The sequence below is a fragment of the Pleurodeles waltl genome, chromosome 6, assembly GCF_031143425.1.
Source record: "Pleurodeles waltl isolate 20211129_DDA chromosome 6, aPleWal1.hap1.20221129, whole genome shotgun sequence".
Lineage (NCBI taxonomy): Eukaryota > Metazoa > Chordata > Amphibia > Caudata > Salamandridae > Pleurodeles > Pleurodeles waltl.
In genome coordinates, this window is record NC_090445.1 from 1612737990 (window position 1) to 1612764728 (window position 26739).

At 41.3% G+C, this 26739-nt stretch overlaps 1 protein-coding gene across 4 annotated transcripts in view; it reads right to left on the reverse strand.

The window, feature by feature from the left end:
• The window catches only part of AKNA (AT-hook transcription factor), a 279571-nt gene that overhangs the window by 183109 nt on the left and 69723 nt on the right, over positions 1 to 26739 (reverse strand). For all 4 annotated transcript variants that reach the window (XM_069241503.1, XM_069241504.1, XM_069241505.1 and 1 more), the window contains exons 2-4: positions 24372 to 25036; positions 22448 to 23661; positions 17605 to 17679 (exon numbers count right to left, since the gene is read on the reverse strand). In XM_069241503.1, coding sequence (XP_069097604.1) covers positions 17605 to 17679; positions 22448 to 23661; positions 24372 to 24852 — 1770 coding nt within the window. In that variant the 5' untranslated portion in view covers positions 24853 to 25036. The remainder of the gene's footprint in view (positions 1 to 17604; positions 17680 to 22447; positions 23662 to 24371; positions 25037 to 26739) is intronic.

A 26739-nucleotide genomic window follows, 5' to 3' on the forward strand; every position in this document is an offset into this window, starting at 1 on the left:
GTTGTAGTTTTAGGCTATTCCATTTTAATTTAATGTTTTTCATTTGGGAATTACTTTGAAGGTTAGGATGGATAGTGTTTTATTAAAAATGAATATATTAATATTTCATCAAAATGTAATCAAAATACTTTATTATTTAGATATGTTTTAATTTGACAAGGGAGGTTCATTAATTTGGAGTGTATAATTAAGGTTGCTTTTTATATTTCAGAGTGTGGGGGTTTATTGGAGAATAGGATCGGTAATGTGCTTTAGGATGTTCTCATGTATGGTATTTGTTGTTTTGAAAAAATGGGTTACCTTTTGGAGGTTTATATTTTTGTGGGTATTTATAAATAATGTAATAAATATTTTGGTAATTGGTACATACTACATTATGCTTAATGTTTAATTCATTTATCTAACAAATATATTTTTAAAATGCTGTGGACAGGGGATGACTATATATATATATATATATATATATATATATATATATATATATATGGAAAATGTCACTTACCCAGTGTACATCTGTGTGGCATGTTCTGCTGCAGATTCGCATGCTATGCATATTCTGCCAACTAGTGTTGGGCTCGGAGTGTTACAAGTTAGTTTTCTTCGAAGAAGTGTTTTCGAGTCACGGGATCAAGTGACTCCTCCTCTTCAGCTCCATTGCGCATGGGCATCGACTCCATCTTAGATTGTTTTCCCGCAGAGGGTAAGGAAGGAGTGATAGAGTATAAAGAAAAGAGATGTCCATGCAAATGTATATATATATTTTGTACAAGTGACTGTTGAACTTAAACAGCTAGAGGCTCCCGGGGAGGTGGGAGGGTGCATGTGAATCTGCAGCGGAACATGTCACGAACAGATGTACACTGGGTAAGTGACATTTTCTGTTCAAAGGCATGTGTATCTGCAGATACACATGCTATGCATAGACTGCAAAGCAGTTTTAAATTCCAAAAGTGGTGGTCAGCCTGTAGGAGTTGAAGTTGTTTGAAATAGTGTTCTTAATACAGCTTGTCCTACTGTGGCCTGCTGTGTTGCTAACACATCTACACAGTAATGCTTGGTAAATGTATGTGGTGTTGACCAAGTGGCTGCTTTACAAATCTCGGCTATTGGTATGTTACCTAAGAAAGCCATTGTAGCCCCTTTTTTCCTTGTGGAATGTGCTTTAGGTGTAACTCATAGTTGTCTTTTAGCTTTTATGTAACATGTTTTGATACATTTTACTATCCATCTAGCTAACCCTTGTTTTGAAATAGGGTTACCAGAATGTAGTTTTTGGAACGCTACAAATAAATGTTTGGCTTTTCTACAGGATTTTGTCCTGTCAATGTAATACATTAAGGCTCTTTTTAGATCTAATGTATGCAGTGCTCTTTCTGCTACAGAGTCTGACTGTCTCTGCTACAGAGTCTGGCTTTGGGAAGAAGACTGGTAGCTCCAATGTTTGATTAATATGAAACAGTGATATAACTTTTGGGAGAAATCTTGGGTTTGTCCAGAGTACAATTTTATGTTTATGTACTTGTATGAACGGTTCTTGAATTGTGAAAACTTGGATTTCACTAACTCTTCTTAATGAAGTAATTGAGACTAGGAAAGCAACTTTCCATGTTAAATATTGAATCTGGCATGAATGCATAGGTTCAAATGGTGGCCCCATAAGTCGTGTGAGCACTATGTTTAGATTCCACAATGGTATTGGAGGTGTTCTAGGTGGAATAATGCGTTTTAATCCTTCCATGAAGGTTTTGAGAACAGGGACTCTAAATAAAGAGCTGTGTTGTATATTTTGCAAGTACGCAGCGATTGCAGTGAGATGTATGTTAATGGATGAAAAGGCTAAATTTGCCTTTTGCAAATTAAGCAAATAACCTACATTGTCTTGTATTGATGCTGAAAGAGGGGTAATTTGTTTAGATTGACAGTAATACACAAATCTTTTCCATTTGTTTGCATAACACTGCCTGGTAATGGGTTTCCTTGCTTGTTTAATTACTTTCATACACTCAGCTGGTAGTTGTAGATATCCAAACTCAATGATTTCAGGAGCCAAATCACTGGGTTGAGTATTTTGGGATCTGGATGCCTGATCATTTGTTTGTTTTGTGTTAACAGATCTGGGGCTTGATTCTAACTTTGGAGGACGGTGTTAAACCGTCCCAAAAGTGGCGGATATACCACCTACCGTATTACGAGTTCCATAGGATATAATGGACTCGTAATACGGTAGGTGGTATATCCGCCACTTTTGGGACGGTTTAACACCGTCCTCCAAAGTTAGAATCAGGCCCCTGGTCTGTTCGGGAGTTTGATATGTGGTACTACTGACAGATCTAATAGTGTTGTGTACCAGGGTTAACGTGCCCACGTTGGTGCTATAAGTATGAGTTTGAGTTTATTTTGACGCAGTTTGTTGACTAGAAATGGAATGGGTGGGAGAGGGGGAAAAGCTTAAGCAAATATCCTTGACCAATTCACCCATAGAGCATTGCCCTTGTATAGAGGATGTGGGTACCTGAATGCAAATGTTTGGCATTTTGCGTTTTCGCTGGTGGCGAATAGGTCTATGTCTGGTGTTCCCCAGTGGTGAAAGTATGGCTGAAGCACTTGGGGATGAATCTCGCATTTGTGTGTTTGTTGATGATCTCGGCTGAGAACATCTATGTTGTAAGTAGAGCACATAAGGAATATGTGCTGTACTCAACTTCATGAATCAAAACAAATGTTCATACAGAGACATGTAACCTGGATTGTATTTATATCAATATGTTTTATGATCATATGTAGTAATAATAGTAATTACTTTATAGAATAAGTATGCTCCGTTATGCTAGAGTCAGAGGCTGGTGGTGACCTGAGAAGTTCGTGGAAATAAAGTTCCTACTTAAGTTGTTGTCTATTGTCTATAATTACAACAACTTCAATTGGCGACGAGGGTGGGATAGCTGTGCAGGAGACAGCTGAACTTCTCACCCCTGATGTCAGTGCTGTCATCGACCATCGCCTTATCGTGATTTCAGAGAGGAGATCGTATTGTCAGATTGTGGTGGAGATCACTATTGAAATATCCAGTGACAACTGAAGTGCGGAACGGGAAGGTAGAGGTAATTGGACCTCATTGCTCAATAATAATTGGAAACGGATTCAACTGTTCTTACCAAATGAGCTTGGTGAGTAGAGTTTTCAGGAAGCTACGTTCGCAAAGACTTTAGATTTTGGATCGGAAAACTTCCGATTGCGGCAGAGTGCTGGCGGGAGGTGGCCGGAGTTGCGGAAGATGCTGTGAAGTGATCCTACCGCTGTGAGGAAAATCCGATTGCAGCAGAGTGCTGGCGGGAAGTGGCCGGAGTTGCGGAAGACGCTGTGAAGTGATCCTACCGCTGTGAGGAAAATCGCTTTGTGGGAGGCGACCGATCGGTACGGAGCGCCAGCAGGGATTGAAGAAACCTCAAGCTGCGTAGGGAGTGCGAGTCACGAACAGCGTTTGTAGACGGTCTAGTCTACAGAAATGATGTAATTACGAAGTGCCAAAGGGGCAGCAGCAAGGAGGACTCAACAAAGTAGGAGGCATATTTTTACGCTACCACTCCTAGTTCACAGATGTACAATTGAGAGGAGACGACGGGGGAAAAGCCAACCACGATTGAATATATATATTTTTAGAAAGGGACTTTGGAATTAACAGTTTGGATATTACAGTAAGAAATATTGTATGAATGTACAGGAAGTGTTTTATTTGCAGCATATTTTGAGGAAATACAGTTGAATTTTGCATGTAACCTGTTAAAGGAATATCTGTTTAGTAAAAAATTTGAAGTATTGCATTAATTAAGTTTTAATTATTATTCTCTAAAGCTTAAGTTCAATACAAAATGGCTGTTGCTAACATGTCTCAACCACCCCCATTCTTGGATGAGGTTGGTGAACCAAACTTATTGTGGAAGGATTGGATTAAGTTATTCGAATCCTATCTAATAGCTATTGGTGGGGAAAAATTTTCATCAACAAGGAAGCAGCATATTCTGCTGCACAATCTAGGGATACAGGGCCTGAAAGTTTATGAAAATTTAGTAGACCTAGAGGAGGATGAGGAGGACAGAGAAGAACTTGATGAATACGAGAAAACAATTAAGAAATTAGAGGGACATTTTGGACAAAAAATTAATATTGTTCTGGAAAGGCATACGTTTTTCTCTAGGGCACAAGGTAAGGAAGAAAAAGTGTCAAATTACGTAGCATGTTTGAAGGGTCTTGCTGCTACCTGTGATTTTGGAAATCTCGAAGACTCTTTGATAAGAGACCAGTTAGTCAGATGCACTAATAATAACAAAGTGCAGGAGAAGTTGTTAATTGTGAACCCTGTCTTAAAAGAAGCTATCGAAATTGCTAAGGGAATAGAGCATACAGTAGAATGCATGAGATTAATGAAGAATAATACCAGTAATGATGTGGTAAAAGAAGTTAAAATTACTCCCAAACAAGAGGTAAAAGAAACAAAAATGGAGGAAGGAAGTAAAAATCAGGAAGTGTTATATAAGAAAAATAACGCTGAAAACATAAGGAGTAGATGCTATAGGTGTGGCAATAGTAGACATTTTGCAAATAACCCTGAATGTCCGGCTAGAAATTGTATATGCAGAAAATGTGGGAGCAGGGGGCATTATGCAAGAGTGTGCAAAAATGACAAAAGCGAGTTTGGGGGGAAGAAAGTGGTACACAAAATAGAAGACAATTTGGAACATCGTGATAAGTTTGTGTTACAAGTGAAAGGCTGCAATGAAAAAAAAAATACAAATGTGACATACCCTTCTTGTGACATTATTCTAGATGGTGAGAAAATAAAAGTTCTTGCTGATTCATGTTCACCATACACGTTCATAGAATATAGCATCTACGAAAACTGTTTCAAGGAAAAAGGATATACATTGTTACCAGTTGATATATCCCCGGGTGGGTATAATAATGATCCAATACCTTTGAAAGGAATGTTAAATATGCAGATTGCATTCAAAAATAGGAAAACTATGGGGAAAGTTTACTTTACTAATAAGGGGTCAAATTTACTAGGATTGATGCATCAAAAGGAGTTGGGTATACGGTTGGATCCTAATCTAGAGGAACCAGTACTAGTAATAGATAATTCAAGTGAGGATTATGCTTTATGTAAGGAGTTCCCTGAAATTTTTAATAATAAATTAGGCCGATTGATTGACTATCAGCACAAAATTATTCTTAAGAAGGAAGCAATACCAGTTTCTCACAAGGTGAGACCTATTCCTTTTCTTATGCGAGAGCCATTAAAAGAAGAATTAAACAGATTGGAACAATTAGGAGTCATTGAACCCATTGAAAACTCTTTATGGCTAGCCCCCATTGTCGTGGCTAGGAAGCCTGGTGGTAAAGGCATTCGCGTATGTGTTGACTTAAGAGACCTAAACGCCTGTATTTGGGAAGAAAGGTTCCCACTACCCAGAATTAATGAGATGTTAAGTACCATGGGTCCTGCTCAAGTTTTTAGTGTTATTGACCTTTCTTCGGCATACCATCAAGTTGAGCTCCATCCCTCTTCACGTTCACTTACATCATTTATCACACCATTTGGTGCCTTCAGATATTGCCGTATGCCGTTTGGATTAGCGTCCGCTGCCGCGGTATTTCAACGCATTATGCAAAGTATCTTGAAGGGAATTGACCATGTTTTATGCTTTCAAGATGACTTGTTAATCTATGGTAATAATGTAGACGAACATGATGATACCCTGAGGAAAGTTTTTCGAGTGTTGAGTCAGGCTGGCATGACAATCAAGAAAGAAAAATGCAGTTTTGGAGTGGGGTCGGTAGAATACCTTGGACATAAAATTACGAAAGAAGGTATTCAACCTAAGTATGACCTAATAAAGGCAGAAAGGGAAGCCCTTCCCCCTACAAATAAACAGGAACTCAAATCTTTTCTGGGCCTAGCGGAATATATGACAAAATTCATACAGAACTTTGCTATAGTTACTGTTCCCATGAGGAAACTTCTGAAAAAAGATGTACCATTTAATTGGAATATAGAATGCCAACAAGCATTTGACAAGATCAAAGAGGCAATAGTTAATTCTCCTCATTTAGGAAAATTTGATTCCAAATTAAAAACTTGGGTAACTACAGATGCTAGTTGTCAAGGATTGGGAGCAACGTTATCTCAAAGAGTGATGGTCAAGATAGAATTATAGCATTCGCTTCCAGGGCTCTAAACGAAGCAGAAGGAAGATACTCAACTATTGAAAGAGAAACCTTGGCTTGCTATTGGGCAGTAAATCATTTTAAATTTTTCTTATGAGGTCTACCATTCACAATCAAAACTGACCATAAACCTTTGGTCAATGTATTCACCAACCAGGGTAGAGAGAGGGCCACTCCACGAATAGCTAGATGGATGATGGATCTAGAGAACTATAATTTTAATGTATTGTATGTTCCTGGTAACAAAAATGTGATTGCTGACTACCTATCTAGATCCATGAAATGTGGAAGTGAAGAAATAAATGAACAAGAGAGTATAAAGGAAGTTCTGACACAAGAACCTGTTTTAAAAGTGGAACTTGCGAGTCTCAGCAAGGATGAATGGGTGAGTGAGACTAAGAAAGATGATGTTCTGAACTTACTAAAAGAAAAAATCGTCAATGGGTGGCCTAGCAACTTGAGAGATGTGGAAGAAGAAATAAAAGGATATTGGGATATCAGATTAGAGCTTCATATCTGTGATGAATTAGTCACGAGAGGGGAAAGAGTCATACCGCCTGGCAAGTTATGGGGTAAATTAATTGAGTTAGCGCATGAGGGTCACCTGGGGAGAAGTATGACAAAAAAAAAGCTATGAGCTACATACTGGTTCCCAAAAATGGATGGATTAGTGGAAAACTTGATTAGAGAATGCACAGTATGTGCCATGAGTGATAAGATTAATGTCACAAGGAAGGCCTCGTTATCACCTATGGTAGTTCCGATAAAACCATGGGACAAATTAGGGTTGGATATTTTAGGTCCCCTAAATCACTTGAGTAACAAAGGCCGTTACATTCTTGTCTTGATTGATTACCAGTCACATTGGACTATGTTTAAAATAGTAAACCAGGTAACAACAACAGATGTTATAAAATTCCTGAGCGAAACCTTCATGAATGAAGGAGTACCCAGTACTTTGGTTACGGACAATGGGGTACAGTTCACTTCCGATGCCATGAGAGAGTTCCTAAAAATGTGGGGCATCCATCACTTCAGAACTGCCTTATACAACCCTAAGGCAAACGGGTTAGTCGAACGAATGAATAGAATGTTCAAAGAATGCATTCAGAGAGCGAAAATGTCGAATACGCCATGTGAAGATCAATTAAAACAAATGTTGTGGTCCTATCACACCACGCCGAATACAACTACAGGAATATCCCCTTTCCAATCCTTGAAGGGCAAACATCCTGGTACCAAACTCAATCCTAATTGGTTGAAAGGGGGAGAGCAAGTGTATGCAAATAGAAGGGAGTCCGCTGAGTGTGTAAAACGCAAACAAGAAAAGTACAGAAAATGGTACAATGACAAATTTGGGACCAAGGACAGATCATGGCAGGTAGGACAATTAGTGAGAGTTAAACTTCCAGATCGTATACTAAATGAGGGCAGTAAATTCTAGGAACCACTCAGAATTAAAGAATTACATAAAAATGTTGCCAAATTAGAAGATGGTAGGTATTGGAGCATGGATCATATTGTACATTGTCAAGAGAAGAAGAATGATTGCAAGGACAATTATGCAGTCAAAAATGAAAATGGAAGTGCAGCGGACAGTAATGAACATGGTCATGGTACAAGAGTCAGAAGAAGTCCTGCATGGCACAAGGACTTTGTTTTCACTCATAAAGGAAGGGAGATATGTTGTAAGTAGAGCACATAAGGAATATGTGCTGTACTCAACTTCATGAATCAAAACAAATGTTCATACAGAGACATGTAACCTGGATTGTATTTATATCAATATGTTTTATGATCATATGTAGTAATAATAGTAATTACTTTATAGAATAAGTGAATTGCTGTATATAGTTCATAATGGTATGCTCCGTTATGCTCCAGTCCCCTTAGAATGTAAGAGCAAATGGACTGGCTGGGAGCTAACCTTAGAATGTTGGTGAGAGAATTGTGAAGAAGAGTCAGAGGCTGGTGGTGACCTGAGAAGTTCGTGGAAATAAAGTTCCTACTTAAGTTGTTGTCTATTGTCTATAATTACAACAATCTGCCAACTGGTTGTGTATCCCTGGAATGTATTGTGCTACCAGGTGAATGTTGTTGTGGATTGCCCATTGCCAAATCTTTTGTGCTAGGAGGGAGAGTTGGGGTGAATGGGTCCCTCTTTAATTGTTTAGGTAATACATTGTTGTCATGTTGTCTGTTTTGATAAGGATGTTCTTTTCAGTGAGAACAGGCTGAAAAGCTTTAGTGCTAGGAATACTGCTAGCAATTCTAGTTGATGTATGTGAAACTGTTTGTGTTTGGCGGCCAATTACCCTTGAATGTTGTGATTGTTGAGGTGTGCCTCCCAGCCAATCCTTGATGCATCTGTTGTAAATATGGTGTGAGGCACAGGGTCTTGAAAAGGCCGCCCTTTGTTTAGGTTTGTGGAATTCCACCACTGAAGTGATATGTGTGTTTGGTGGTCTATCAACACTAGATCGTGAAGTTGACCCTGTGCCTGTGACCATTGCTGTGCAAGGCACTGTTGTAAAGGCTGCATGTTTAGTCTTGCATGTGGGACAATGGCGATACAGGATGCCATCATGCCCAACAGTTTCATGACGAATTTGACAGTGTGCTGTTGGTTTGGCTGTTATTGTGTTACTACATTGCGAAATGCTAGTATTGTATGTGGACTTGGGCTTGCGAGTGCTGTTTGTGTAGTTAGTGTGGCTCCTAAATACTGTTGAATTTGCGCAGATTGTAGGTGCGGTTTTTAGTAGTTTATGGAGAACCCTAGGGTGTGTAGAGTTTGTATTACCTAATGGGTATGTTTTTGACACTGTATATGACTGTTGGACTTTATTAGCCAATCGTCGAGATATGGGAAGACATGAATGTGTTGTCTTCTTAGGTGGGCAGCTACTACTGCTGAGGCATTTTGTGAATACTCTGGGAGCTGTTGTTATTCCGAAGGGTCACACTTTGAACTGATAATATTTTCCCTGAATAACAAACCTGAGGTAATTTCTGTGCGCTAGATGGATGGGTATGTGAAAATACGCATCCTTGAGGTCTAATGTTGTCATGAAATCTTGGTGCTGTAGCAGTGGGACCACATCTTGTAGTGTTACCATGTGAAAGTGTTCTGACAGGATGTAAAGATTGAGGGTTCTGAGATCTAATATTGGCCTTAAGGTTCCGTTTTTTGGGGGGATGAGGAAATACAGTGAGTAAACTCCAGTTCCTATTTGAACTTGTGTCACTTGTGATTTTACTTCTTCTTGCAACATGGTGATAAGTTGGGAGGAGAGATTGTGTGGTTTTGGTGGAATATTTGGGGGAATTTGTGCCAATTCTATGCAATAGCCATTGCGGATAATGGCCAATACCCAGATGTCTGTTGTAATAGGTAGCCAATTGGTGTGGAACCTTTGCAGTCTTCCCCCCACAGGTGAGGTGTGAGTTGGGAAGAGATGGAGTAAGTCACTGCTTTGGCTGCTGTGAGGCTTGTTTGGTTGATTGATATTTTCCCCTGGCTCTGGGTTATTGGCCTTTAAACCCACCTCTTTGATATTGAGGTTGGTAGGATGAATTTCTTTGTGAGGTGGATGCTTCCGGTGTTTAGGTTCTAAATCCACCTCTGTATTGGGGTTTCCGAAAGGACCCCCTGTATTGCGTTGCATACAAGGCACCCATGGCTTTAGCAGTGTCCGACTCTTTTTAACTTTTTTCAATAGCTGTGTCTACTTCGGGGCCAAAAAGCTGTTTTTGATTAAACGGCATATTAAGGACTGCCTGTTGAATTACAGGCTTAAATCCTGAAGACCTGAGCCATGCGTGTCTTCGTATAGTGAAAGCAGTGTTGATTGTTCTAGCTGCTGTGTCTGCAGAATCTAGGGCTGACCTGATTTGGTTGTTTGTAAGAGCCTGCCCTTCCTCGACTATTTGTTGCGCCCTTTTTTGTTGGTCTTTGGGGAGATGTTGTATTATATCCTTCATCTCATCCCAGCGGGCCCTATCATACCTAGCCAACAGTGCTTGGGAGTTGGCTATCCTCCATTGGTTGGCTGCCTGCGATGCCACCCTTTTACCCGCAGCATCAAATTTTCTGCTTTCTTTGTCTGGTGGGGGTGTATCCCCAGATGACTGCGAGTTCGCTCTTTTCCTGGCCGCACTTTCAACTAGAGTCAGGAGGCAATTGCTGTGTAATAAAGCCAGGATCAGAGGGAGGCGGCTTTTCTCAACTCTAGAAGTAATTATCCTAGCCTTCACTGGCTCTTGAAATATTTGGTGTGCAAGCTTTAATATGCCTGGAAGCATGGGAAGGGTCTGATAGGTGGTGTGTGTAAACGATAGTGTGTTAAAAAGGAAGTCATCCTCTAAAGGCTCTGTGTGCATAGCGACATTGTGGTAGGATGCCGCCCTAGCTAAAACTTGAGTATATGCGGTACTATCCTCCGGTGGTGATGGCTTGGAGGGATAGCAGTCTGGGCTGTTATCAGGAATGGGATCTCGATCATACAGATCTTTTTGGTTAGTCTTTGGCACTTTAGCCGGTGGCTGAGCAGTGTCCAATTGTTCCTGAAAGGCCAATTTCCTCTTAGGCTGCAGAGGAGGTGCAGTTATAATTTTGCCAGTGTCCTTGTGAATATGAATTCTGGCTTGCATTTCATCTATATCCTCCAATTGTGAATGTCCATCCAAGAATTTATGGCTTTCTTTAAGTACTTGCGAAAGTTCATGTTCCTCTGTATAAACTGGCCTCTTCGGCTCCGAAGCTGTTTTTTTTGGTATGGAAAGACTGGGAGTGGACGATGGCCTCGGCTCCCAAAGCGATTTTTGAGGTTTCGACTCAAAGGCTCTTGTGCCGGATAGTCTCGGAGACAGAGCTTCGGTTCGAGTCCGAAGGCTTGGGTGGCGTGGCCTTTTTCAGTGCCGAAGTTGTTGGTTGGTCACCAAAGGTCTTTTTCCGGGTCGAGCCATGGCCTTCCGGCAGTGGCGTTCCCAAGGCCTTATGTTTGGGCTTGGCTGGGGAAGGGGAAGTCATACTCACGTGCTGTCCTGCCGTGACCGGTCTGTTCTCCTCGGACTCCTGTTCGGAGTCGGATCCTCAGACGGAGACTGCCGTGTGCATGATGTCCTCCTCCACGATGTCGAGACGTTCAGTGCTCTTGGACGCCATCCCGAGTCTTCTTGCCCTTCTGTCTCGGAGAGTTTTCTTTGAACGGAAGGATCTGCAGGCTTCCCAATTGTCTTCCCAATGGTCTGGGGAGAGACAGAGATTACCGAAGAGATGTTGGTCTGTGTAGGGAAATTTTGCATGGCACTGAGGACAAAAGCGGAATGGGGTCCGGTCCATGAGGCTTCCACGCGGTCGGCCCGACCAGGCCCGAGTTGGGCGCGTGCGCCCCGAATGGCGAGTAAAGATGGTAAGCGATCGAAACTATACTGACGAGAATTAGCGAGTTTTAGAACTTTTCCGACTCGAACTATCGGAGCGAAAGGAAACACGGCCGAACCCGATGGCGGAAAGAAAACAATCTAACATGGAGTCGATGCCCATGCGCAATGGAGCCGAAGAGCAGGAGTCACTCGATCCCGTGACTCGAAAACACTTCTTCGAAGAAAAACAACTTGTAACACTCCAAGCCCAACACTAGATGACAGAATATGCATAGCATGTGTATCTGCAGCTACACATGCCATTGAACATATGTATATTGTTTTCTGTGATGATTCTTACTGCAGTGAGGATATATTAAGATGCTCATCTGATTTGGATGGTGATGAAGGTATTTTGCTAGTAAAGGAATGTAAGATTTTAGATTATGATGAAGTAAAAACAAAAAAGAGCAATATTTCAGTGAACCTGCTGGGTGAGGGTCAATTTCACAGCTGAAGACAAGGAACTACTTGTTCATCGTTTGTGAGAGGATATAGACCCTATTAAAATCAGACTGTGTCCTTCTTTGCACAATGCCAGATGTAGAGGAAAAACAAATTGCATAACATTAGCCTCCATGTATTTATTACAATTGTGATTTTCTACCCATCCTACCCTGTGCTCCACTCCCCAGATTTATGGACTTTCCCATTGTTTGTAGTAAATGTTTTTCCTATTATTATTGCACATCCACCAATTTTAGTTTCATTAGAGTCAGAATAGTTAATCCTAGGCGCTCAATTTATGTACTTTTTTTTAGAACTGGAGTAAGATGAGGAAATCTTACCCTTTCATTCTTTTACTTTCCCCGATTTCAGCTGGATGGGAGTTAAAATAGTGAACACCCCTGCTCTGATTTAAGTCCTTTCCCAGGCACAGATTTTTATCATATGGCTTTGTTTTATTAAACTTTTACTCTTGGTTTTTTAAAGTAACAAGCTGTGAAACAGTGTTTTGAGAAACTTTGCAAGATGGAGAAGATACCGTGTTCAGAGAAGATATCAACCTCTCTAAGCATTGTCTCTGTGTGAGAAACGTTCACTAGAGTGTATATTGTGGGACTTGAAAAGTTTACAAATGTTGATGGGCCTAGACCACATCCAAATGCATGTGTGGTCTGTTACAGCATTAAAAACTAATTTATAAGACCAGCAAATAAATATTTAGGAGCATTTTTATTTGAGTAAGTGACTTTTGCTCTTTTTGCCCTTTGAACATTTGACCACTGTCAGGCTAGGTCTCTGGCAGAGTTACATGCCTATGAGCCTTTGTTCTATCCTTGGATGACCAGCTGTAGAAGGGGGGATGGAGTTCATCTAATATTTTAGCCAACTCCTGGCCATCCTCTGGTGTGACTCTTGACTGTATCACCACCCGCAGAATACTTGTATTCAGGATACACTACACATGATGCAACAATTAAATGCATAGACAGAACCCTAGATGTACATTCAGCTCTATAGAAATATGAAACTGCATGACTACTAGGCACACAGCAGCATTTTCTTTCTCAAGCTGCTTGACACAGATATACATCACCCAGACAATGGATGGGCATCCTGCATGAGAAGACTCACAATCAACTTGGTATTGCTTTCTGGTGTCACTCTTCAGAAGCACCACTCACCAAGGATGACACACTCACCTTAAATAGATATGCTCCTTCTTCACACCACTGATTCACATCTCCACAAACTGAATCAGACGCTGGTCCACAATGGAAACCTCAGAAATATTTTGAAAGACATCTCTAACTACCAAATACCCTGTGTTTGCAAAGCAATGGCTGATTGTGCATTATATAAATAAAAATTAACAATAAGAGACACGGAAGCTCTCAGTGCCAGAAGTGGTGCCAATTATAACACTGGATTCATTGATTTGCACCCAACAAGTTTTCAAAGCTGGATAAAGATCAATTGTTGATTTTTCAAAAGTCCATTAATATTCACCAGAAGAAAGCGGATTTCTATCACTGTTGGAATTTTTTGAGGACCCTGTTTCTGGGTTGAGAAGGCAAAGAGATTGCAGATTGGCAATACAAGGGTGGAGTTAATGCTGCTTCCCAAGACGCATGGCCAGAGGGCCTTTTGCACGCTAACGTCTGAGTATAAATGCAATTAGGGGTGAGCGGTAGCTGTGAATATGATAAGTATTTGGAAGACTTTGTAGCATGCTAGAACTCTTAGCTGCCACCACAGAGGACAACAAAAATAACCACAGCTCTGCCGAGAAAAGAGGAAGGAATAGGTCACAGAGAGAGTGAGAAAAGAGCAACGTTGTCAAGAGTGGACTTTCTGTGAAGGCTGGTTGTTCTGTAAAACGATTCTTGCTAAGGGTTTCTGCTACCTGGCATCAAATGGCTTTACAAATAAAATAAGCTCATTACTAGAGAACTGTGCAATAGCAATACCGCAAGAAAAGAAGTCTGCACACAACCAAAATGTTTTTCTTTTAAATCTGCAGAGAATTACTATTAAAATGAATGTTAAGATGTGGAAAATAGCAATTATATGTCCTGTATATAGACTGGTATGGTGTCATTTGAGAGAACAATTATTTGCCTCTATTCTAACACTATCCCTCTGTATGCATAAACCTTCAGACACCAAAAGCTAGGAAATTAATAACTAGATCTGAAGCCTTAGACGTAAAATCCAAACAATCATGGGCTATTGGAGGCATCTGCTCCTACCATATGTTTGCCACTCTGAACAGTGTTGCTTCCAACAATAAGTCACCTACTGCATGGCACAGGTTGTAATGTGTTGCTTCCAGCAGTATGTCACCTACATCATGGCACAAGTTGCATCGAGGTCACTGTAGGAGGTGCTAGGTGGACCTGTCCAACTATCCAGAAAAGCAGTAGTTCACTGTTTAAATAAAATGTATACAGGGCATGATCTGTCCAGTTGATACATAAAATGGAAGATGGGGTCTTGTATAGCAGGCTAACATCTAGTAAGTGGCACTGATTGTGAATTTACAATGATGAAAGGTCAAGTTGGATCTAGGGCAGTAGAAGGTGGCCGGCGAAGTCCCATTCGTATCAGACCGTGTTCTATCCAGAGAAACCAAAAGAGATCAGTGAGCCACACTTATAGAGGACAACATCCTTTACAGGGGAGTAGTTGGTGGCTGTTGCGTAGGGAAGTATAAGGTTGGTTATTTGTAGTAGGCCAGGATTACATGTTTAGCACAGATTTGTAGGCAAGCTGAAGGTGGAAAGATTAAGTCACATTTAGAATAGATCCTGGGTTACCTAGGCAAGTATAAGGTGGCTGATGGGTCTCTTTAATGAAAGACCATGGACAATTCAGCGAAGAAAAATGCAGACAAGTAACGTTACCTTTAGGGCAAACAGTGGATTTCCAGAATAGGGGAAAGTGACTGATGAAGGCATATGGATGAAACACCATTGACAGTTACAGGAAGGTAGATTGTGGTGAGATGATAAGGAAGAATGGGGTTTTATAGGAAGGTAAAAGGTGGTGTAAATGGCCATAATATATGTAAAGAATTAAAAGATTGAGAAACAAAGTCACATGTATGGTGGATGATCCACTGTCCAGGGAGGTTGGAAATGTCTAAGCAGGAAGAAGGTGGCTGGTGAATTCATGAACTGTCCAGTAAGGTAGAAGCTTGGTGGTGTTCCATTTAATGTAGATTGTCACCTATCCAAGGAAGTAGAAGGTGACTGATCAGATCATGTTCATGGCAGAACTTGAACTAATCTGGGAGAGAGGTGGTAGTTGGAAAGGACACCTTTTGTCAGACCACAGGCTGTGCATGAAGTTATGATGTAACTGGTGCAATTACATATATCATGTAAATATAGGGAAAAGTAGAATGTGGCTCGAATTCACTTTTGTTAGAGGTCAAGGACTCCTGGAGGAGGAAGATAAAGAAATAGGGCATTGGTGAGCCAATGTTTTGATAGGCAGTGCAAAGATAAATATGGAAAATAAATATTGAAAAGATTCTAAACCAATATGTTATCTATCAACTATTTATCAACATGGGTTTATTTATGTACTACACAGCTGCATTTCTAATAACTACATTTTCTTTGTTGTACGCTATCTTGCAATTGGAGTTTTTTTGCAATGCTGGCTCGAACAGAAATCTGGAAACCATATTTTAAAATGAAATTAGACATAATTTGTTGTGACGTGAGGTATGTCGGTCACAATAAAAACCTCCATTATTTTGTCCTGCGGAAGGATCCTAGGGTAGGAGCACCAAACATTCCAGGTGGGAGTTGTAAATTAGCGGACTCTCTTGTAGACTGAAAACATCCAGCAATGATGTCAATAAATGTTACTTTCTGTAAACTCCCATAAGCAAAATATGGAGTGTTCAAAAGCAGTATATTATAGCAAACATGTGGCGGTTTCACCCATGAAGGTAAAAAGAAAATGTTGTATCTTTGCCCACTGCGTTGTTGAACTGTCTTTGCATGGATCCTGGCTGGATTACTGACATTAGCATTCTGTATAACATGAAGGGTCACAGGAGTGCATTCGCCATAAAAAGGGTCAGTAGCCTGTCGTTATTTGCAGCCATTAAGAACCAATTACAAAGCATATTTATGACTCTTTCACAGGCTAAATGTTCAAGACAATTAAACAAATGCCATAGAGAATTTCAATGCCAATAAAGACGGCAATAATGGAACTGGTAAGAAAATCAAAATATAGAAGGTAATCAACTTCAAGAGATGCCTTGTGCAAGATTAGGAATGGCAAGTATAGGTGAAGTTGTCCTAAATGTAGATCTGTAAGATGTCCCCTTAAACAACCCAATGACATCAGTCAATCATAAAGGGATAAGGCAGCCTGAGTTTCCAAAATACTAAAGTACCTTGTATTCCAATCTTGATTGGCCTAAGTCTTTAACATGAACATTTAATACATGTTTGAACTTCAAAAGGAGCTCCATCCGGGTTTGTTGTCAATGTCATAATTATATTGTCATTTAAAACATGATTGAAATTCAAGTTATGCAATAATTATTTGTCTGTAGTTATTAAAAACTCAACCCATAATGTGAATCATACAGAAAACAGTGACAACCCCAAGTTCAAAATATTGAGATATATGATTAGCATATCATAGTTAAAAACTGGGTAGCCACAAGGACTAAACATAAGTTAAATGAACTGGAACACAACACTACATATATTTCATACCTATTACTACTGCCTCTTTTATTCTGTTGATATGCACGTATGGTATAAATGCAGAATTGCTCACCACAAAAATGTTGACTAAAACTAAAATCTTAAAAACAACAAAGTGACAGAAGTAACTCTTAAATTAATCTCAATAAGTGAAAATTGCTCATGCCACATTCCAGTCCATCGCTTTTCACCCAATGTGCCTCTCTGGAGAAAGGCCTGTTTTAGGGAAATCAGCCATGCTATGGCTCCAGTGGCAACAGTCCAGCCTGAAATGCCAGGTCAAGTTCCCTCCAGATTAAACACAGCATATAGGCCTACTTAGGCCTGGTCACTGAAGTATTGCTCGAGACCTATGGCACAGTGAGTAATAAAAAATAAAAAAAACTTGGCAAAGTACCACTACGTTCTGCAAACAAATTATGTTTCTACCCCACCAAAAACATGTACCTAACCACGGTCATTAAATGTGATTAACAGCAGTAGGTAGCTATCTTCTCTGCTGCTTGGTCTTCATTGTAAGGTCAGTTAGTCAAATGAGGGATCAATTTTATCATATAAAAAAGTTAAATGCTACACATGATCTTTATGAATTCTTTGGTATCTTAATGGACCAACAACCCTAAGACAACATCCTTGTTTTACTCGTAGAATGCCCTACTATGTCATGAAAAGTCACCTTGCTTAGCATAAAGAAAGCTTCAGTGGACACTCCCGCAACAGGTTGGCAGACCCTGTTTTCAAAAGGGGTGACTTTGTAGAGTTCCCTTACCTTGGCTCCCAAACGCAGGCGGTCAATGGTGTTCTCCGCTTCAGCATACTTTGTCAGCAGTTTATTGTAATCTTCCTTTAAAAAGTGAGAAAGGCAGGAGAGGCTGTTAAAGCTCAACATTTGCTAAAGACACAAAGACTCTAAGAGGTGAAACAGTCATTATTAATGTTGTCCTCACTGAGCCTTAGTTTCCCAAGAAGTATAAGGAATCAGAGATGTGAGAAGGAAGAGGGAACTGTATTGTCACAAAACTCCAGTGACATCTGTAACCATGTGGCAATTGGTGACCAAGACAAGCTTATTCTAATACAACAGACAAGTGAGACATATTTAATACCAATTTGTTATGTATTATGAACATAATGTGTGCTGTTTCTTCATTGTATTGCTGTACAGTTCTGCATTTGACTAGTCTATTATTCTAGGACAAAAGCATCACTCTTGCTGAAAGGGTCCTAAATTGAGTTTCATAGGAAACAGTCTTTGTCAAAATAGAACACAACATATCGGCTACCCTCTAACAATCTGCCAAGGTGCACAATCAGAAGACTTGGGCCAGAGTTTCTTTTAAAGCTCTGAATTCTACTGCTGTTTACATTAATATACAAGTATACAAAATTGATCCCCCGTTCATGTTTCGGTATAAATCTCCAACATCAGCCCCTGGAAATTATGTGGACACTTCTGTGGGCCTGATTATGAGTTTAGCTGTTATTTATCGCATGTGCTAAATAAGGATACATTGGGTATGTTATTTATCTGGTGTAATAAATAACACTAATTACTAGTAGGCGGGGAATAACATGTGGATTTTGGTGGTTAATGCAATAAAATACATATGATATGCTCAATATCCGAATGCTTTTCCATGTTAAATTTCGTCAGGTTTAACCTGCTGAAATGTAACTAAGGTTGAACTATTTAACGCATCCAAAAATTATTGAATGTGTTAAATACCTAACAACTTATAATTCACCCTGTGCGTAAACAGATGTTTTCGCACGGGTTGGAACATACCGACCAACTCGTAACCAGGGTTTAAGTGTCTTAAACACTCAGGAGCTTAAATCTTCAAGGGGGACTTTGCAAGGAAGACATACGTTGAGAACGAAAGATATAACCAACAGGCTCTTCATACTGGTTATCTACTTTGAGTATATAAGTGGTATGGCACGGCTAGTCTCCATTGTAAGGAACTAGGAAAAGAAAGCTAATACTGCAACAAGTAAGTTCATCATCCCGCTGTATCAGTATTTACCAGGATGTCGTATTAGCTCACCAAACAATATGACATTTTTGATAACACTCTACATTGCTAAAGGGTTAAGATAAAAAATAACACACAATTATGCAGCCGTTGCTTTTAGGTTACACAAAAAATGTCATCTATGAAGTCATTAAAGATGTCATCTGTGATGTCACCAATGATTTCACTTAACATGTCATGACTGACTTCATATGTGAGGTCATAAGTAGTGCTTGTCAGGCCCAAGTGACAGTGTGTTTATGACAAGTAGTGGATTTCAGTGTTTTTTAACTTTTGAGTGAAACCAAGTGTTAAACAGTAGTTAACTGCTATCCATCTTCCAGTGTAAGGATGCAGCTACTACAAAATGTTCATTTAGTGTCAAATATCTAGCAAAAACGTATTTATGAGAAAGCTGTCCAATAAGAATGGTGTGCATTTTATAGTCTTTTTTGTAAGTATGGTTTCTTATCACATGCCCTTGGCTTCGCAATATGCACTTTCTACATCCCCACTGTAACAGCCCAAATGTTACTGGTCCTTTCACAATTATGTGGCTCTGATTTGGTTTGATTGATTTGATTTTCAATTTATAAAGCTTGTGATGACCCTAAAGTGTATCCTTATATTAGTAGCAGGAAACAGGGGCTCTGCTGCATAGCAAGTGAGTTTTTACCTGCTACGAAATTTCACGAGGTTATGGCCTGCACAAATAGCAGGCAAGAGATTGTTCCAGGCCTGAGCAGGCAGCACAGAAAAGGCTTGGTTACCTGTACACACCTCACTGAATTTGGGAATGTTTGCAAAATGTAACATGCTAGAATTGAAGATCTACCAGACAAATGGGGGGATGTCATGTAGCTGCCAAGTGCAGAACCATGCATGTTTTTATGACAACAACAGGGCAACTTAAAAAGACAGCGTTTGTTTAGTGGTAGCTGGTGAAGAGCAGCAAGGGGAAACAAAATGCTGCTACATCTGCTGGGACCTAAATAATAATTTGGCACAGTGTGCAGTTCCTAGTTACTAGCTCCTTGTTAGGCCTATGCTGAAATGTCCAAAGGCCAAAGACCTTTTAAGAATACATAAGGATCATTGTTTTCTAAAATATTCCCATGTTTTTAATCTTTGACTTGAACCCCTAGAATAAAGTACTTTTTTAGGGGATCCCTAGTTAATTTTAACCCTTCTTTTACCAGTCTACTTTTCCTGATTGTGAACTGCTCCTAAACAATAACAAAGGAGGTTTTTGAGTTAAGTTGACTCATACTAGGTAGAACAAAGAAAACGATTTCCTCTAAAGAGCTCATTTTAGGGGCCCATTGGGCATTGCAGCACTGGCCCAATGAGAAAACAGCCCGATGATGAAGCATGCTGCCCATTAGGTGGGTGAGGGCACTTGTTCTGAAAGGTAAACACTTCTGACCAAAAGAAAACACCTAGGACCATCAGGTGTAAAGTCACAGTTTGGGGTAGGAATCAAACTATTGTTAGAGCAAGGGAGTGTGTGTGCTGGACCTTCATTACTCCTTGTCCCCCCATAGAATATTAAGACCTAGAATACGTCAGGCAACTGAATTCTGTATCAACTGCAACCTGGAGAAGAGTTGACTAGAGACTCTCTGTAGCCTAACCTGCTAGTGATGAGGGACTGGATTACAGTTTCCTGGATATATTAAGAGAGAAATAATTTATTTCAAGATCTTCATCATAAAGAAAGATTGGGAGCACAAAGGGGCGGGGGGGGTGTAGGGCAAGCACCTAGAGACTAAGGCCAAAAACCCGGAACTCAGTTATATCTGTATTAGTTTTGAGGGAATGTGCATTCATCGTGTTGGCCACTGATTGCAAACAGCTTTTAAACTGGTCATGGAGAAGTTGACGGTCCTCTTACAGTCATAGAATGATTTGGGGGTTGTATGTGCAACAATAAAACTGAAGGCCATGAGTTGCTTCATAGAAAGCCAGAGGAGACATAAACATAAAGATTTAAAAGCATGGGGCTTAATGAGGAGCCCTGTGGGATCCCCCAGTTTACTATTTGAAATGAGAACAATATTGAGCTATGGAGACAGCTTGAGTGCATCCCTTCATGAATGACGTGAACCTGCTTAATACATTGCCCAGTAAGCCAACTTCAGCAAGTCTGTCCAGAAGACTATCATGGCAAACAGTATTGAAAGCCACTGTGAGATCAATGAGGATAAGGGCTGCAAAGCCCCCAGCACCCAGAATCAACTAGATGTAATTAGTGGCAGCTTTTAACACGATTCTAATACTGAGATTAGGGCTGCCACCTCATTGATATTTAGAAGAGAGTTATCTTTTATGTATTTTGAAGGCTGCATATTAACACATCTTTCAGGGATTTTAGCAATCGGGGTAAGAGAGAAACAAGATGTTATGTTAGTTGGTCAGTATCACAGGATCCAGTGTGGGTTTTTTCAGCATAGGGATGATAACTTCTATACTACATAGATCAGCCATCATGCCAGGGAGCAGGGAGTATCTGCAGATTACTGTTACTACAGGAGCCACTGATGAGGCAATGGCTATTATAACTTTATCAGGACAGGGATCCAGTGGGGAGCCAGAGTAAACATGGTTGAGTTTAGAAAAGATTACATCTTGACTCACTTATCTGCTTTCAAATCAGTCTCCTGTTATCAGTGAAAAAGACCTTAACCTGAACTCCCTTTACTGTAAAGCACACAGAAGTCAGGTGGTACAGCACCGCATCTAAATAAGTATTTGCTGATGGGGTTGCGTGCCTTTTTCACTTTCACACAGTTGTTATACAATTCTTCACAGGTAAGGAGCTTGGCTTTTACAGTGACACTTCTCTTGAATCCACATGCATTTCTTTGCATTTATACATTTTGGGGAATGCAATGGCTGCAGCGGACAAATGGTTGGTAAAATAACTATGTTGATTCCTATTTACACTGGAATTATTATTAAACATCTTTCATGCCATCAATCAGGTTTTTAAGTCAATATTAAGAATGTTTGTTCCAATGTTGTATTTTTTGCAAAGTTCAAATGGTATAAAGTATTGGAAGCTGGGGTTGAGAAGAGTTAAAAGAGGCACACTTTTACTCACAGCATTCATACATAAAGTACTTTTATTATTTAAAGAAATGTTCCATTTTTCTTCCATACACCTGAGGGGTTGGCTGAATTTAGAAACTAAATATAGATTGAAATTGAAATTGTGTAGGGCATTCTTTATGTGAGGTTGATATTTAGGCATCTAAGTGTAATCAAAAATTGCTTTTGAAGCCTATATTTTCACAGGAACTTGTCACTGGTGCTTTGAAAGGATTCTGACAAGGAGAGAGCAATGAAAGCCCTACATGTTCAAAGACGCCCTACATACTGAGGCTATTCTCAAGTGAGGGCAGGTACTAGTATGTGGGTTAATGGGTAACATTCTAAGGTGCACACCTGGAACAGGTATGGCCCACTTCTTCTAGGCTTAAACTGGCTTGAGCTGTACTTTGAGTTATCCAAGGCAACTCCCTGTGCTCTAATCTGACTGCTGTTTAAAACATTCAAGTTTGCTTAGTTCATATTCCCTTCCCTCTCCCAGATTACCTGCAGTTGATGTACCAGTTCTGTGGCCTGCCTGGGTGACTTGAATTCTTCGGGAATGGTAGTGGATGAAAACGCTGCTTTCTGAGGGCTTCCCTCTGTGCTGCTGAGAAGAACTTCCCGCACAATTTCTGCTGGAGACTTGAAGACCAGCGGAGCCTCAGATCCAGCTGACTTCCGGAGCAATGCACGTCCTCTGGGAGGCCGATAACTCTGATCGAATTTTACCCTTGGTTCCACCTTAGAGAAATCAGGCAGAGGGTAGTTCAACTGTCCCCTTCCATATGTCAATGTCTCTGCTGTAGGAGAGGGTCGAGGTGAACGTGATCGAGCAGTCTTTTTATCAACAGGATTCCTTTTTGGGCTCAAGGACCTTGACTGTCTGTTGCCCTTGGAAGGGAGTAATGCTGGCATATTTGTCTTAACTGCTTGTCCTGGGCGCAGGAGTGGTCCCTCCATGTGCTGCTCAGAGTCAGAAGGTGACTCTTTTTTCAGATTGTCTTTTTGCCTTTTTATAAACTTAGCAGCCAATGCTGGGCGGCTATGGGAGGACCGAGGCCCTCTGGTAGACATTCTGAAAGCAGCTGCAGTAGAATCATCAACACTTTCAGTATAGGAAGACTCTGGGAAAGTTTCATCATCTATACCAGGTCTGTTTTGAAGATCTTCCATAGACACATGGCTTAGGAGACTCTGGCTCATGTTCCAGTGGCTTGAGTCAAGTAATGGGCTTGGCTCCTCTGCACCACTTCCACCTTCATTTAGAGGAGCTGGAAGGCCAGATGGAAAAGCCAGTGTTTTACCCAGCTGACTTATACTGCGAGCGTCTTCCTGCTCAGAGTTGACAGAAACCTTGTCCAGCTCATAGGGATGCTCTGTTGCAACTCTAGATTGATCTGGGCTAAAATCAGACTCCTCCCAGTCATTCTCAAATCCCAAGACCTTTCGATATTCTTCATAAACACCCTCTGAATCCTGCATTGCCTCCAAACTCAAGTCATAGACTGTCCCGAATTGTCCATCATATGGGAGATCTGGGTAATCGTCACCTTGGCTCCCTTCCCCCTCCTCATCTGCTTCTGGCCTCTCTAAATCAACAGAGCTGACTCTGTCTTGCTCATCTTCAGTCATGTCCAACTGTCTGTCCCTTGTCGGCATCCAGATCCGAGGTGCATCAGTGTCATCCAAGCTCTCAGGTTCCAGGTCTTCGAGGCTATCTGAAAATTAGAGAGAAGAAAACATTGTTGGCAATTTAATACAAATTAGATGTCTGTGAGATGAAACTCTACAAATAAAGCAAACATGGGTATAGATATCCTATTGCTGTGTCTGGCCCACAGACAGCTCTAAACCACACTGTCACTGTTACTGTTACTGTGACACTATTGTGAGGTAAAGATCCATTTCTGGGCGACAATGTTAAATATCTCCCAATTAACCTCCTACCCGCAGCACACATTCTCCTGTTTGGGTGTTGGGGCACTGCACACAGCTCTGCCAATGCTCTTTAAGCCTCACCTTCAGCACCTTCTACTATTTCAATATTAGGACCTCAAACACAGTTCAATCAATCTACGTCATCCAAGGTCTGTTTCAACCCTTGATGTTCTAGTCTAAGGACCTCAAGTAAGATAAGTGAAGTCACACTAAATCTGACTTGCTACCCTCCCATGTTTTTTTTCAGTAACAAGGCCTCACACAAAGCGCACAGTCTTCCATCTTGACCTCCACTGCTGCTATATAACAGTGGTCCAGAGACATAGTTCCGCCAAAATACCTCAGCACATCATATTGCCGTACAATGAAGCCTTCCCTGGACACAGTTTTACTTACAATGATGGGATCCCCTCAGGCATTTACTCAACATGCAGAATTTTACTACTAACTTTTAAAAGAGAAAGGCTCGGTAATGTTGAGCTGTACATACCGTCAACATGGCGTCCAGCACCATGCTCTCCCAAGGAGGAGGTTATGGGAAGAGAGTCTGTGTCCCTTTGGTCACTCAGGTCAAAGCTTCTCCTGTGCGTTGGGCTGGAGAGTTCTGACTTCTCCTCAAAGTTGAAGGCTCTGCTCAGACCTGAAGAGGAATGTGGGTAACAGACACTTTGCTCCTCCATGCCCATGATACCATTGTCATCCAGGGCAAAAACATCCCTCTCCTCAAGGCCGAGTATATTGTCGTCACTGCCCATGACAAAGGCCTTTTTGCCATCTGCACCCTCTGCATCTTGCTCTTGTAGTCTGAAGACCCCATTGACATCCAGGTACTTTTCAAAGTCTTGCTCCTCCCCATTGCTTTCTTCCTCCTCCTCCTCCGCCTTCTCCTCCTCCTCATTTTCTTCCCAATCCTGCTGCCCAGGACCCATGGCTTCCTCAGTCTGCTGCACCCAGAAGGGCGAGCCAGCCATGATCCACTGTCCCTAGCATCAATTTCTGCAATGACCCATGACGTGTTCTTGGATAGGAAAGTTCTAGGACACACGCTGGTTCACTTGTGTGGCTTCATTGTATCACTCCAGGAAGATGAGGATCTACCGGACAAGTGTGGCACACTGCGGAAAGGTACAGCTCAACATGAAGACTTGCCGCTGACTGCCAGGGAAGCAAGAAAAAAATGAAAGCATTTAATTAGCTGGGTTTAACCAAACACAAGAATAGTACAAAATCATAGAACTCAAGAAAGTTTGGAGCCACAAAACGCCACTCCTCAACCTTCATAGATGAACAGGGTCCTTCATACACAATTTAGTTTACTCTTAAAATGATCCATTCCTAGGAATCACTTAGCTCTCCATCTGTGCATTCATCCTCCTATCATACGCAGTAATGTGTGGGCATGCAACGCAACCTGTTGACACTTGTGTGCAGTACCATAGCAATGATGCCACGGGCTCTGGTGCAAGCAAGGTAAATGGCCCATTTCATTATTGTTGAGGTAGTAAAGTACAGCAATTATCAAGGCTCAGTGAGCACTGATGCACTGCACCTGCTGCATCAATGGTAGCTAAGCCTTTGCTTGAGTATAAAACAAAAGCCACAGCTTATACTTAGTCACACTTCTTACGTCTTTCATATTTTCCAGATCGACAAAATGAGAAGTACTGACTTGGAAATGAGTAAAAGTTCAGCAGCACCTGCACTTGTTATTTGATAGAGTGCACCACTATTTCCATGCACTGAGAGTAACACAATGTGAGCGGGCTGACCCTTTTGTCAGTGGTGGAGGTGTCTCGTGCAAAGAGAGCATGTTAGCATTAGGAAATGGGGTGGAACAGGAAATGCATTCAAGAGACATAAGGTGCAGAGAGGAGTAAAATGAGTGTTGTGATAAAAGCTGCCCGTTTCCAGTAGGTTGGCAATCAATGCTATGGTGGTTGCATAAAACAAGATGGAGGTATGCAGGAGTGGGGTGACCCACTCATGTCTCGGTCCTTGCTCGTGCTGCTGCGTCGATGTGGTCCTGGGGTGATTCTGCTCCAGGGGAGAGACTGGAGGGTAAAGTTAAGAGAGGGAGGAAACGAATCAACAAAGGGAGAAGGAGAGTGCACAATAGGGCCATTGCAGAGTGTCATGCAGGGTGCCAGCTCAACGCTCGTTGACAGTTAAGGCCAGTTTTAAGTGCTACAAATGGCAAAAGGATAGAGGGAGGGGTCACCAGATTGTACTGGTGTGAGCATGGGAGTCCGCAGGGGGGGACAAGGGGGTGCGTGCCCACCCCCCTTGGATTTAGGTCCAGCCTTGTGTGCAGGCTATGGCTGCCGTAGGGCTACACTGCCTGCACTAGTACGGCCACGCCCCCTGTCTAAAACAGTTTGGGACACCGTGGACCGTGGCAGATGGATAACAGCAGGCAGAGGTGGGTCCTCCTGACGGCAGCTAACACTGAGTCGGAGTCGGTCCCGGATTGGTCTGACTCGAGGGTCTTGCACTGTCAATGGTAGCTGAGGCTGAGCGCGTCGCTACCAATGACAGTGCGTGAGTCGGAGTAATCTGTGTCCGACTCTGACGTCCGACCTTTATAGTTGGCACGCTCACACACCCCAATCCCCGGCAGCAGTGTGCAGGCTCGCGCCAGTTAGAAGAAGCAGGATGCAGAGTGAGTCGCACTGAGCAGCTTGTTACAGGGAGAAGTAAGATAACTATCTGCAGCTAAGTATAATATTCATGTGGTACATAATATGTTAACATAAAAACAGATTAGAAATTGCTAATCAGACAATGGCAGCTTGATCCTTCTATTAAGCTTTTGCATCAGGTTTCTCAACTCTTTGCATGCCTGGGCTTTATGTGATAAT